The sequence below is a fragment of the Salvelinus namaycush genome, chromosome 31, assembly GCF_016432855.1.
Source record: "Salvelinus namaycush isolate Seneca chromosome 31, SaNama_1.0, whole genome shotgun sequence".
NCBI classification, from domain to species: Eukaryota; Metazoa; Chordata; class Actinopteri; order Salmoniformes; family Salmonidae; genus Salvelinus; species Salvelinus namaycush.
This window is the reverse complement of record NC_052337.1, coordinates 43,002,466-43,016,840: the sequence shown is the minus strand read 5'-3', so window position 1 is coordinate 43,016,840 and position 14,375 is coordinate 43,002,466. Positions and strand designations below refer to the sequence as shown.

General features: G+C 45.6%; 1 protein-coding gene across 1 annotated transcript in view; it reads left to right on the top strand.

Annotated features, from left to right (window-relative positions):
• The window catches only part of LOC120026066 (spermatid perinuclear RNA-binding protein-like), a 52,616-nt gene extending 45,560 nt beyond the window's left edge, over window positions 1–7,056 (top strand). The window contains exons 11-16 of the mRNA XM_038970855.1: window positions 1,786–1,932; window positions 2,163–2,297; window positions 3,295–3,444; window positions 3,663–3,798; window positions 3,959–4,006; window positions 6,478–7,056. Coding sequence (XP_038826783.1) covers window positions 1,786–1,932; window positions 2,163–2,297; window positions 3,295–3,444; window positions 3,663–3,798; window positions 3,959–4,006; window positions 6,478–6,557 — 696 coding nt within the window. The 3' untranslated portion in view covers window positions 6,558–7,056. The remainder of the gene's footprint in view (window positions 1–1,785; window positions 1,933–2,162; window positions 2,298–3,294; window positions 3,445–3,662; window positions 3,799–3,958; window positions 4,007–6,477) is intronic.
• Window positions 7,057–14,375: the final 7,319 nt, after the last annotated feature.

Below are 14,375 nucleotides of genomic sequence, written 5' to 3'. Positions count from 1 at the left end.
CTGTTGTCTGATGAGGAGAGCAGTGAGTAGAGGAGAGAGTGCTTGTGAGTGAGAGGAGTGAGTGATTCAGACAGAGCTGTTGTGTGATGAGGAGAGCAGTGAGGAGAGGAGAGAGTGCTTGTGAGTGAGAGGAGTGAGTGATTCAGACAGAGCTGTTGTCTGATGAGGAGAGCAGTGAGGAGAGGAGAGAGTGCTTGTGAGTGAGAGGAGTGAGTGATTCAGACAGAGCTGTTGTGTGATGAGGAGAGGAGAGAGTGCTTGTGAGTGAGAGGAGTGAGTGATTCAGACAGAGCTGTTGTGTGATGAGGAGAGCAGTGAGGAGAGGAGAGAGTGCTTGTGAGTGAGAGGAGTGAGTGATTCAGACAGAGCTGTTGTGTGATGAGGAGAGCAGTGAGGAGAGGAGAGAGTGCTTGTGAGTGAGAGGAGTGAGTGATTCAGACAGAGCTGTTGTCTGATGAGGAGAGCAGTGAGGAGAGGAGAGAGTGCTTGTGAGTGAGAGGAGTGAGTGATTCAGACAGAGCTGTTGTGTGATGAGGAGAGGAGAGAGTGCTTGTGAGTGAGAGGAGTGAGTGATTCAGACAGAGCTGTTGTGTGATGAGGAGAGGAGTGAGTGATTCAGACAGAGCTGTTGTGTGATGAGGAGAGCAGTGAGGAGAGGAGAGAGTGCTTGTGAGTGGAGTGAGTGATTCAGACAGAGCTGTTGTCTGATGAGGAGAGCAGTGAGGAGAGGAGAGAGTGCTTGTGAGTGAGAGGAGTGAGTGATTCAGACAGAGCTGTTGTGTGATGAGTAGAGGAGAGAGTGCTTGTGAGTGAGAGGAGTGAGTGATTCAGACAGAGCTGTTGTGTGATGAGGAGAGCAGTGAGGAGAGGAGAGAGTGCTTGTGAGTGAGAGGAGTGAGTGATTCAGACAGAGCTGTTGTGTGATGAGTAGAGGAGAGAGTGCTTGTGAGTGAGAGGAGTGAGTGATTCAGACAGAGCTGTTGTGTGATGAGGAGAGGAGAGAGTGCTTGTGAGTGAGAGGAGTGAGGACAGGAGTGCAAGCGTTGGTCATGCAGTCAGTGAGTGTTGTGTTTTCGGGCTCCAGCTGCGGTCAGACTGGGATGCCCTGTCCCCCGTCCCCCCTTCTCCTGCTCGCCGCCGCTCCTGGCTGCTGTGGAGCGCCCAAATCTGGGTAATCCCAAAGTCGTTGTTAACAAAGAGGCTCTCCCAAGCATAGAGCTGGGATAGTCCTCTAACCTCCTCCGATTGCCATAAAAGGCCCCGATGCTACTCTGCTGCTCTGTTCTGCTTTGGTGCCCCGGGGATGTGTGTGTGTGTGTGTGTGTGTGTGTGTGTGTGTGTGTGTGTGTGTGTGTGTGTGTGTGTGTGTGTGTGTGTGTGTGTGTGTGTGTGTGTGTGTGTGTGTGTGTGTGTGTGTGTGTGTGTGTGTGTGTGTGTGTGTGTGTGTGTGTGTGCAAGCACTAGCACCAATTTGGGTCAGACACAAAGAGATCTCCTGTTCCGTCCACACAGAGAAAGGTACCGGTCCACTTACTACAGAGCCCCAAAGGTGCTGTGTGCTACCGGTGAATTAGCCGCGAGGGAACCAGGTTCATTATAATACAGGAAACAGAAGAAGTGTGTTGGAGTTCAAACTCAGTCACTCAGAACCGGTCCAGAACCCACAGTAGTGCTGTTTAGGAAATGCCGCTGACAGACGCTACCTTTGAACAGGCATTGGGGCTGGATGACGAAATCAGAAATGGTTTGATATTGGATTTGTGTCTCTCCCCCTCCTCTCTCTAGGTTCTGCAGGCGATGGGTTACCCCACAGGCTTCGACGCGGACCTGGACTGCAGTGCAGACGAGAAGTCGGACGGAGAGGGAAAGAGCGAGTCATCTACACACTCGAGCAATAACACGGCACACTCAGACAACTCAAATACACTGGAGGTGCAGTACTGACACACGCGCACTCATGGAACACACAAACAAACCAGGGTTGGAGTCAGTTCTGAATTGAGCTCCGAATTAGTATTTTAATTTCGAATCTTGAATTGACATTTCATTTGAGTTGTCCACACCCCACACGAAGCAGAATTTGAATTGAATTTAAATGAAAGGAAGTCGGATTTCATTCAATGATCTGTAATCTGATTTCTGTTCTGCTCCCGCGTGTTCAGGTCCGAACTCAGGGTCCTATTCTGACCGCCAGCGGTAAGAACCCCGTCATGGAGCTGAACGAGAAGCGCAGGGGTCTGAAGTACGAGCTCATATCGGAGAGCGGGGGCAGCCACGACAAACGCTTCGTCATGGAGGTGAGGCCTTACACCGTGCATATCTCCATTGGAACAGTAGATTAGGCACACACACACACACACGCAATGGACCAAGGTTGGTGCACACTGACTGGCAAGCTCCTCTGACACACTACATCACTCCAGCAGTCTCTCCAAGAACACTGCCGTGTCGTCCTATCCATTCATCCCACTAGGGCTGTTGGCTGTGTTGTTTTCTGTCACGCCTCGGCGACTCACTGATAGATTCACAATCGACGTGAGCAGGTCAAGTCTGTCACACTTGACATGTAGTGGTGTGTCGGAGCTATTCATGTGTTGCACGTTTCGTGTCGTTTTGAACGTCCGTTTTAGGACTGATGCCCAGCTGAACATTCTAGTCGATGCGGTCTCAATGGGTACTGACCCATGTCCGTGGCTTGAAAACACGACGACATATCAGAAGGAGGCAAATCATTGGTAGGACAAGCTTTTGTCATCATTGTGATATCTCTAGATTGACTTTCAGTGTAACTTTACCCAGCTAGCTAAGATTGAGGGGAGAGCGCCAACATTTTTGCTAGCGAGCATTAGCATTGCTAGCTATTTTTGGCTCTTGGCAACATTGCCTCTCTCTGAGGTAAACTTGACGACATTCTAATGATGACAAAGTTGTTCCGTACTAATTATTTGTCTACTCTGCCCATGTCATCGTATTTCCCGGCCACTATAGTGGAAATCTGACTCAAAAGTCATTAGCCCCCGTTCAGAAAGATCTGGCATTAACCATCAGTCAGATATCAATATGCTGCGCCGTCTGTAGAACGGTGATAGTAATGGCAGCGATGTGATCGAGTGACGGATGTGCAACCCATGAACAGATCCTCTGGCTGGTCGGCAGTACGAATATAATACCACCGGACATACAGGATATCCTTGTCTAGCCACTCAACAGATATCAATGCATTCTTACTTAAGTGTGTGTGTGTGTGTGTGTGTGTGTGTGTGTGTGTGTGTGTCTCCTCCTCTCTCTCTCCAGGTGGAGGTGGATGGTCAGAAGTTCCGCGGGGCGGGGCCTAATAAGAAGGTGGCGAAGGCTTCGGCTGCGTTGGCCGCTCTCGAGAAACTCTTCTCTGGCCCCAACGCCGCCGCCAACAGCAAGAAGAAGAAGATCATCCCACAACATGCCGTATGTTACCAATACTGTCTCCTCGGATCAGCTTTCAATACCTTCTGTTGCCAGGAGTCTGAGTGGTCCGTTAGCGATGTCAGTCCTCTTTAGAAGAAGGTCTGATCAATTATCAGGACTTCCTCTCGTACTTTCACAACCTGATACAGAGTCTCGTCGACTCTCATCAACCGCCTGTTTGATCAGTCATCAATACTCTACTGTCTCTGTGTTTGTAGACTAAAGGAGCACTAGCTGCAGCAGCGGCAGCCTCGGCAGTAGCAGCCCAGGTGGCCAGAGGGAGAGGTAGAGCGGCAGCCCTGACCAGAGGAGCCTTCATCAGCGCTGCCGCACCAGGATACACACAGATACCAGGTACATGTAAGTATGTAAAAGTGTGGGGGGGGTTTTGTGTGTGCCTGTCCTGTCCGTTTCCCTGCCAAAAGCTCTAGTTGTTTATAGGTTGAGTGCATGCATTTGTATTACCAGTTTGTCCAGTTACCCAACGATCCTAACAGTCCAACATGTGTGACAGGCTTCGGGACTCCATATGGATACAGTGCTGCAGCCGCCCCAGCCTACGGTAAGTCATCGCTCTCTCTCTCAGAGGACAAAGAGTTATAACACCTGCCCTGTCGTACTATTCCTCCCTGCTGTTGGAGAGGCCCTCCTGGGGAAAAACGATAGTGCCATTGAATCAGAGTTGCACATAGAGGTCGAAATTGAAATGTAAGAAATTGGTTCAATCTAAAAGCTAAAGAAAGTCAAAGTGGAACTGATCATAACCTTTTGGTTCTTACTGTGGTTGGAGCAAGCCTTGCTGAGCTTCTTCGCCCGCCTAAGTGTCCAGACTGCTGCTCGTTCCGCCCGCCCCTCCGTCAGTCTGTCTATCCGTCAGTCTGCCTGCTCCCCCTTCCTGACTCTCTGGACATCTCCTCCCCTTATTGTAGCCATGCTATATCTCTTCCCACAGCTAAGCTAACAGATACCCCATTCAAAGCAGCCCAGGCAGGCAGGGACCAATGCTGCCAACACGCACAGGGACAGGCTATATGGGTTATTTACACATCTTCTATAGACTAACTTCTTTAAAAAACTAGGAAACACCACACCCCACCACACACACACCACCTTCCAACCCAAACTATTTCAGACCCCTACTATATCTTTCTAAACATGTAGCTAAACGGTCACAGTGTGACTGTATAATTCACTGAAAACATAGCGTGGCTTCCCCACTTTTCCTCTGGCTAGACTGGCAGGTCGGTCATCTGTGGCCTTCTCAGTCTCTGCCAGACAGCAGGTAGCGTGTCTTAGAGCTCTGGAAGGTTTGAAATTCTACCGTGGTCTACATAACTAGATCAGATTCAGGGTGCTCTGCTCTGCTCTCGCACAATCAGCGTAAGTCAATACAGCACCGAGCGCTTTGAGGTCAGCAACACTCAAGATGCTCAATCACACGACCACTTTGTCTTACAGATTTATACACTCACAGACTCGAGCATAAATACGCACTCAAAAACATACGATCTTGTTTGCAAATATATACACACTCGGTCTCTCTCTGCCTCTCTCTATTGCTCTCGCTCTTTTCCTCTCCTTCCTTCCCTCCCTCTCTCTCTCTCTCTCTCTCTCTCTCTCTCTCTCTCTCTCTCTCTCTCTCTCCATCTCTTCATCACACACACCCTAAACTGAAAACAGACTGGTCCTTGTGTGTTGTGTGGCATTGGGAGCCCATTCCCTCCGTCACAGAGAGAGTTGCCTGTTTCTGGGGGCTTTGAACGAGTCTTATGTGCAGGGGGAGACTGTTCTGGGTACAGGTCTGGGCAGGCACAACACGTTCTAGAAGTAGACCTCAGAGAGCCGAGCACTGAGACCTGTATTCCCCAAGAGTCTCAGAGTAGGATACAGGATCAGTTTGAGTGAGACTATATGGACAGGAGGCACCTGATCTTAGATCAGTACTCCTACTCTGAGATGCTTTTTGAATACGGCCCTTGGTGTTGAGTGCTGTAGCCTGGTCCCAGATCTGTTTGTGCTGTCTCGCCACCTCCTGTGGTCTTTGTGATAATAGGATTTGGCAAGACAACACGATCAGATCTGGTCCCAGGCTAGTAGTGTTGTAGTTTCGCCAACCCCAGTGGCCCTGCCTGGTCTCTGCCTGGTACATAAAGAGTGTTCCTTTAGTGCCTACCACCCAGTCATGTCATGTGGCACTATCATGGTATTTGGCTGTTGTGAGATCAGATTACACGTCCTGTCCAGTCCCCTCCAGTGCTTCTGCGATGATGTTGCATGCTGGTTAATCCTCCCCAACTGCAGTCATCTATCGTTCTGTCTGACGCTCACTGCTGTGTGGCGCTCAGCCTCCTGTTGCTGCTTTGGGATTTCTGTTCTGGGTTCAAGACTGTGAGAAACACATGAAACAACACACACACACTCAAGGACACACAACTATGACCTCTTGTCTATCTATGATTGCAGCCACAAACCACACAAACCTCAGCCCAGACCACGAGAATATCCACTCCATTATACAGTACCTGTAAACAATTAGACAAACAAACCAGCCAACCAACCATAGCCTTGCATTGTACACCATTGACTTTGGTCTTCCTTCCTTCCTTCCTTCCTTCCTTCCTTCCTTCCTTCCTTCCTTCCTTCCTTCCTTCCTTCCTTCCTTCCTTCCTTCCTCTCACTCACTCACTCACTCACTCACTCACTCACTCACTCACTCACTCACTCACTCACTCACTTCGTCTTTAAACATCGTCCCTCTCTCTGGGTTCTACTGTAGCTCTGCACACAGGGACTATCTAGGCCTAGACTATAGAACTAGAATGAATGGAACAAACCCTCTGCTCTCACAATAGAATTTGGAATGATGAACTCATTGGTGCACGCAAAATGGCTAACCTGGAATTCTAATCATTCTAGTTCTGTGGCCTAGACTCTAGGCACAGTAGAAGATCATGACACAGGACAGAAGCGTGCATTTTTGTTTTGCCCTGCCGTGGACTCATGTGGAGTGCTCTTTTCGTGTCTCCTCTCTAGGTTTCTCCCCCAAGAGAATGCTTCTGTTGCCTGTCATGAAAATGCCTGCCTACCATATCCCCCATTACTCCTTCTTTTAGCACAGGGACACCAAAACACCCCACCGTATTTTTTTAGAAGGGAATCTGAGTCTTTTTGTTTTTTTTCAACATATCGAGGGGGGGAACTGAACTAAAGGACTTCAGCATGATTTGTAAAAGGAGTGAATATTTCTTTTTTTTACTGTTTCCAACTTTTACTGATTAAAAAAACCTGCAGGTTTAAGTTCTTAAAAGAAAGGAAAAACTTGAAGGATTTGTACTGTGAATTGTTACATCATTCTTTTGAGTCTAAATTACAGTACAGTGCTTTCGGAAAGTATTCAGACCCCTTGACTTTTCCCGCACTTTGTGACGTTACAGCCTTATTCTAAAATTGATTAAATATTTTTTTCCTCTCATCTATCTACACACAATACAAAGCGAAAACAGGCTAGTAATTGCTTTTGCAAATTTTTTACAAAAATAAAACAGAAATACCTTATTTACATAAGTATTCAGACCCTTTGCTATGAGACTCGAAATTGAGCTCAGGTGCATCCTGTTTCCATTCATAATCCTTAAGATGTTTCTACAACTTGATTGGAGTACAACTGTGGTAAATTCAATTGATTGGACATGATTTGGAAAGGCACACACCTGTCTATATCAAGTCTCACAGATGACAGTGCATGTCAGAGCAAAAATCAAGCCATGAGGTCGAAGGAATTCTCTATAGAGCTCCGAGACAGGATTGTGTCGAGGCACAGATCTGGGGAAAGGGTATGAGGGGGGAAAAAATATATTTTTGAATGAGCCTGTAAACGTAAACAAAATGTGGAAAAAGTCAAGGGGTCTGAATACTTCCCGAAGGCACTGTGCATCAGCCTTTTTTGTTATTTGTTCTTGTTCTTCTGTAGGAAGGATTTAGGCCCTGCAATTTGACATAGACGACACATTGTCTGTAAACCTGCGCTGTGTGAAGGATGAATAGGAGTAATAATGAAACTATTTTGTGGACAAATAAAACCTTTATCTTCTACAACAAGCTGAGCACTGCCTGGTGTCGTAACTGAAACGAGGTACAGTAACAGTACAGTATAGTCTAATGACCCTACTGCACTGTAGCACCCTCTGTTTGGCTTACGTAGCGGCTAGAGAAGCTATTTGAAGCTATTTCCTGGTGTGAACAGGAAGTTGCATGGCCTTGACAGGAAATGGGAAATGCTGTTGTTATGAAGAGGAAGTAGAGTGTAGTGTAGGGGAACGGGGTGGTGTACCAGAGGTTATACAGTAATAGTCAAGTTTGCAGAGCTAGTGGTACAGTAGCAATAGCAGTACATAACACTCATATTAGATGTTCTAATAAATAGAGGGTCAAACCCATGCTGTCACTTCATTCCATTTCAATTCAGTCAATTCAGGGAGAATTTTCATTTCAGTTCAGTTTAAGTCCTGAACTTGCTGAATTGAAATGGAATTGACCTCGACCCCGGTCATGCTTGCAGCGATGTCCTGATGGTATCACTTGTCTTGTCCTGCGTATATATGCACACGTACTGTACCCTGAGTCTGACCCCTCACGACCCTCACTCACTCATTGCACATTTGGTTCTCCCGACCCCAACCCGTGACCTCCATCCGCAGTTCGCACAGCAATCTGATATGGCTGCTTAGTTGGCTGGTCCCCCCCCCCCCCCCCCCGAGTCCTATCGAATACACCTACAGCACAGCACACATGGAAACACAGCTGCACTCTGGAGAATCGAAAGCAGCAACATGGAGATTGTCTACCTACTTTTCCTGGTTCATTTCTGTGGTGGTTTGGTTTTATGTTATTATTGTTTTTACTGGTGAGTGTGTCAGTGTGACTCAGCAGTCCACTCAGTCCTCTCCCATGGGGCCAGCACAAAGCACAAGCTATCTCTGTCACAATGCTGCCATGGCCTGATTACCTTACCTTCCTGCTCTACTTAGCCTGATAGCTCACTGCACAACTCTCCACATACTGTTCTGAACAGTGAGGTCCACATTGGAATTCAGTGACCATATTATTATTCTCTTTCATCTAGATTTTTACCCTAAAAGATATTTTCTGTTAAACCATAAAAGTTCTATTATATTTACTCCTAAATATATTTTATCTGGAGATGTCTGGGTCAATCAGAGGTGGTTGTGTGTCTGTGCTGGCCCGTGGCTGAGAGGACGTGGTCACCATCGCCATCGAGAGAAAAGCCCTCTGGGATACCGTACACTTAGGACAGCCGTCTCCATGGTTACCGCTATGAGGCGCAGCCATAGGCCAGAGGTCCCAGTGTCCTGTCCCATGGTTGGTTGAGCAGGGGAGACCTACCTCGGTGACAGCCAGGGGAAGCCCATAATGTGCCTGATCCCAAACCCTCTACCTCCCTTTCCGATCCCACGGGCTCCCCCTCTCTCTTCGCGATGGCATTGTACTATACTCTCTCCAAAATCACAACATTTGATTTGATTTGTCAGAGTTATGTACTAACCACGTTTGTCTTAAAAAAAAATAATAATAAATAAACGTTAAAGTTTATACGTCTTATCACATATCTCTGCTGTCGTATCTGAAATAAATGAGCTTCAAAGTTTTCATTTTTTATTTTTAATAGTTTCCTTCTCCTTTCACATTTTGGTTGGATTGATTTTTGTCGGAAAGTGGTAACCATTGCAACTTATGTTGTTGATGTCTTTATTAACCTGATCCGCCGCAGCGCAATGAAAACCCCACGTACAGTACAGCCAGACAGAGCAGAGATAACCCACGGAGAGAGTGAGTCATGCTGCCTCTTACAGGGTCCCACGGTAACTATCTCTCTCTGCTCTTCTCCTCACTGTAGGTGGTCTTTTCATTGACAATCCTTTTTACCAGCCTCGGACCATCGCACCATTTATTATTCATTTGGGTCCTCAAGATCTCTTCTCTGACTTCTAGAACCATCAGGTTGTGTGGCTTCTAAACTGTCGTACCTACAGTCCCGCTAAGGAGCTTGACCTTTGACCCAGCAGGCTGTCTGTCCGTCTCCCACCGTACGGTACAGAGCCAGCGAGCGGTCAAACCGAACTCCTCTCACTCTGTTCTGTCTCCTCACAACCCAAATCAAAGGAAACAAACCTATAAAAAAAGCAATACTTGATTTGACTTTTTTGACTCTCAGCTGCATCAAAACTGAAGGCTGAGTACCTTGGTCTTTTGGTCTCTTTCTTATATAGCAATACTACACCTGAACTTTTTGGCTTCAAGCTTACTTGAGATGATGACGTGAATGTTCAATCGAGTCTTACCCAAACACAGCATTGCAATATGTCATTTTCAATTGTATATTCACTGTGTGTATGTGTGGCTATACCATGGAATATATGCATATATGTGTATGGTATGTGTTTCTAGAGATATATATTACATGTGCTGAAACTATTTAGGGTGTACGCGTGTGTAAATATGATATACTTATTGTTGGTATAAATTATTTTAGAATTACAAAGTGAAATGTAATTATAATCCCACAATATAGCTTTCGTCTTCTTCCAGTTTTATATACACTAAGCAATTTACTCGACTCTAGTACTAGGACAATGCAATATGAAACTTGTTTCTTAATTAACCTGTGCTAATAGACTAGCCTAGTGATGCTTCATTTTCTTTTACCCCGATGTCTTCTCATCTGAGCCTTTCTGGACATGCTCAAGTCTCTCTGGTCTAAGGCTCGCTAGCACAGCCCGGTCAGTCGAGGGTCGCTCGCTCACTCAACCTAGCAACCCTACCGCGCCCTCTCTAACACACACACACACACACACACACACACACACACACACACACACACACACACACACACACACACACACACACACACACACACACACACACACACTTTCTATGTGACAGCACACATTACTTTCCTGTTGACTTTCCGGGTCAGAAAGCACACTTCTCTACTCAGTGGAACATTTCTCATTGCTCCAATGCTAACAGGCGTACAACAGTGGAGGTTGCTGAGGGGGGGGGGCTCATAATAATGGCTGGAACGGCGCGAACGGAATGGCGTGAAACACATGGAAACCATGTGTTCGATGTATTTGATACCATTCCACTGATTCCTCTCCGGTCCTTACCCCGAGCCCGTCCTCCCCAATTAAGGGGCCACCAACCTCCTGTGGCGTACACCCTGTACTGTACTGCTGTATCGGTACTCTACGTGCATACACGCTATCCTTATAATAACCTGGGGGTCTGTTGGACAACTAGAGTATCTGAACACTGAAACCTCCTCACAGGACTACATTACTCAGAGGACCAGCCACAGTCCTCTCTCTCTCTCTGGCCTACAGCATAACGTGGGACCAAAAGCACAGTTCACAGTTTGTTAGCTTGTAGAGGTGGCGGGTGGCCCTGCGACTGCACCACCACCTGCTCGCCCCCCCCCCCCACCCCCACCCCATGCACACGTCAGTCGCCCCTCCGTTGCGCCACTGCTGCGCGAAGGGCTTAGTTCACAATCCGTTTGTACAACTGTTGTACAATGTGCGGGCAAACTCCTGAAAATTGTATTTTGTATCACAACCAATGTGTCAAAAATATTATGCATCAGTTGCACGAACCCCCGAGCGTGAACTAAGTAGAGCATGCTACTCGGACAGTCCAACACACTTACTGCGGCATCTGTCAACACAAGTCGCAGACCGACCAGCCTTGTCACCGTGGAACAGTCCAGGCACACATTAATAGCTACGTCTAATTAAATGGATAGTCCGACATTATACACATTATAGCTCTACTGCAGAAAGACGGACAGGACCCAGTCGTTTCATAACCCCCACTTGACCCTCTCTAGTATACCTATTTCTATACTATAGTATAGTGTAATATACTGCATATAGTATACAGTATGCTTTATCTAACTGATAAGGTGAAACCATAGTAAGATGTAGTTGATATTATATGAGTTTGTGTGCGGTTAAATTAGTGTATGGTGGTAAAGTAAACTACAGTGCCTAGCAAGATTACCAACCCAGCATCAAGGCCATATTACCTGGTCTTGAATAAGTGGACATCCTATATCAGGATGAGCCACTACAACCATCCTGTATCCAGATGGATGGATCACAAAGTACAGGATAAGATAAGGTAAATGAATGTTTTTTTTTTTTAAAGCTTATTTATATGAAAGCTGCTAAAAATGTTAAATCAACCCCAAAATCGACATTTTGCTAGGACATTCTGCAATATCACTTTTGTGTTTTTCAAATGGATGCACTAGGCTGATACAAACATATCCAGAACCACATGATCTGACAACTGGCACAATACACATCCAAAAGGGAATGCACGGTATTAAGGTATGCTCATATGTGAACGTCCCAAAACATTGAAGCATAGCTTTATAGCACTGGTTGGTGGGTCAAATCTTTTCACAAACACACACGGTACTCTGTATTTATGTATGTGGCTTCAGTTGGTGAGAGCCTCTTGATGTTTTGTCCTCATCACTTTTTGGGATGTTCAACACGACAGCCTTCAAAAAAAAAACACAACCGCAGTCGGAAGGAAACGGCTGAAGTATTGCAGGAAGTACATGAAATGCTTTGATTCTTCTTCCTTGATCTTCATGGCAGTTTGATCTTCAGTGTTTTTGTCATTTTAAATGTTGTTCTTTCTATTTAATTTTTTTTTAAATAATGTGGAAAAGCTATTGAGCCTCAGTGTAACTTTCAAGACGAATAACTTATAGGATTTAAATCCTGTTGGGACCATACTTGTGAACTTTTTCGCAGTCTCAAAATGCACATCAGCCATTTACAATTGTTGAGGTACACTGACTATACCAAACCTTAGGAACACCTTCCTAATATTGAGTTGCACAACTTCAGTTCGTCAGGGCATGGATTCTACAAGGTGTCGAAATTGTTCCACAGGGATGCTGGCCCATGTTGACTCCAATGCTTCCCACAGTTGTGTCAGGTTGGCTGGATGTCCTTTGGGTGGTGGACCATTGTTGATACACACGGGAAACTGTTGAGCGTGAAAAACCCCAGCAGTGTTGCAGTTCTTGACACAAACCGGTGTGCCTGGCACCTACTACCATACCCCGTTCAAAGGCACTTTAATCTTTTGTCTTGCCCGTTCACCCTCTGAATGGCACACATACACAATCCATGTCTCATATGTCTCAATGCTTAAAAATCCATCTTTAACCTGTCTCCTCCCCTTCACCTACACTGATTGAAGTGGATTTAACAAGTGACATCAATAAGGGATCATAGCTTTCACCTGGTCAGTCTATGTCATGGAAAGAGCAGGTGTTCTTAATGTTTTGTATACTCAGTGTAGTTGCAAGTGATCAAACACTACACATTAGCTGTTCCCATAACATAACCTGGTACATTTAGCCCTATTCTAACCTTGGCATGTGACAGTGATTACTTCCTGTAACAAATTCTGCATCATACTATCAAAGATCTTAGACTTAATATCCACCAACCAATGGCATTTAAAAACATGTGTCAATTTGGCCACCAGAAGGATATTTTCAACCTCCAAATTCAAGGTTTACTTTTGTTCTGCTTGGTGTGTCTCAAGTGTAGAGTGCCAATTGCATGATGCACCCTTGACTAGGCTACTAGCGTTAGACAAACAGTCCAAAGAGCTGTTGGACTTGTCAAATAGCTGTCATCATTGCTGTTTGGGGACACACATTGCTAAAGCAGATGACTCTAAAATTACAGTGCACATTAACTGTCGGTTCGAAGCCCCGTTGCGTCAAACATTTTTGTTAAGGAAATCTATGTTCACTGCTGGTCCTCGATGCGCGATTCAAATAACGAAGTGGATGATTATAATAATGCATATAAAATGTTGTACATGTAAGTCCAGCCTACACGTCTATGTAATATAGTCTATAGTAGCAACGATTATTTATGTAGCAGTGTCAGTAGCCTGTGTGTCAGTCTGCAAGAGGGACTCCAACAAGAAGCTCCTCATTAAATGTATTCGTAATATAAATTGACAACGCGACGACTAATGTGAGATTCAAACCCTTGCAGCAATCTGCAACATTTACATAGAGCTGGGGAGTCTACACAGAGAGCTATTTGACCAGTCACTCAAACACACATGATCTAGTTGCTTTGATTATCCCAACATGCCGTTGGACTTCTGTTAAGGACGCTTTCGTGAACAAGTGTTGGGTCACGTCCAACCACGTCAACGATTTGAATTGGCTGATACGGAATTTGAACCGGTGTTATGATACTGATGCCTTTGTCGCCACAGACGGTTTGTTTACGTTTCTACCATTGTGGCTAGATGGAGTAGACCTACAGTGGTCGAGTCGGGGACAACAGTTGTTGACAAATGTAACATTGTAGTTAAACCTAAGCCCTTTTCTTAACCTTAACTTCATTCTCCTAACCTGCAGCGTTAGTTATCCTAATAAACAAACCATCTGTGGCGACAAATCATCAGTATCACCACATCGGATATAATGACGGCTAGCTGTGCAGGTTAGCAGAGGATAAAGTCTGCCAGGTTGTCTGATAAGAACAGCTAAAGTTGAGCGTTTGATCAATTGGCTGATGTGCCGTTTGAGACGGAGAAAAAGTTTTTTTCTGATGTTCGCAAGTATGGCCCCGGTAAGTCTAACTGATATCATGGGTAAGTTGTTGTTGAGAGTTATACACATTTACTGAAGTAGAGAACATTTTAAAAGTCTGAACATCAAATAAAAGATAAAACTGAACTAAACTATCTCCACATTTAAATTTTTCCGATTTTTGTTACTGTGGTTTATAATCTGTAGTTGTCAAACACACAATCCCCTTACAGATCTGAAGTGTTCAGGTGTACCTGTATTTGAAATC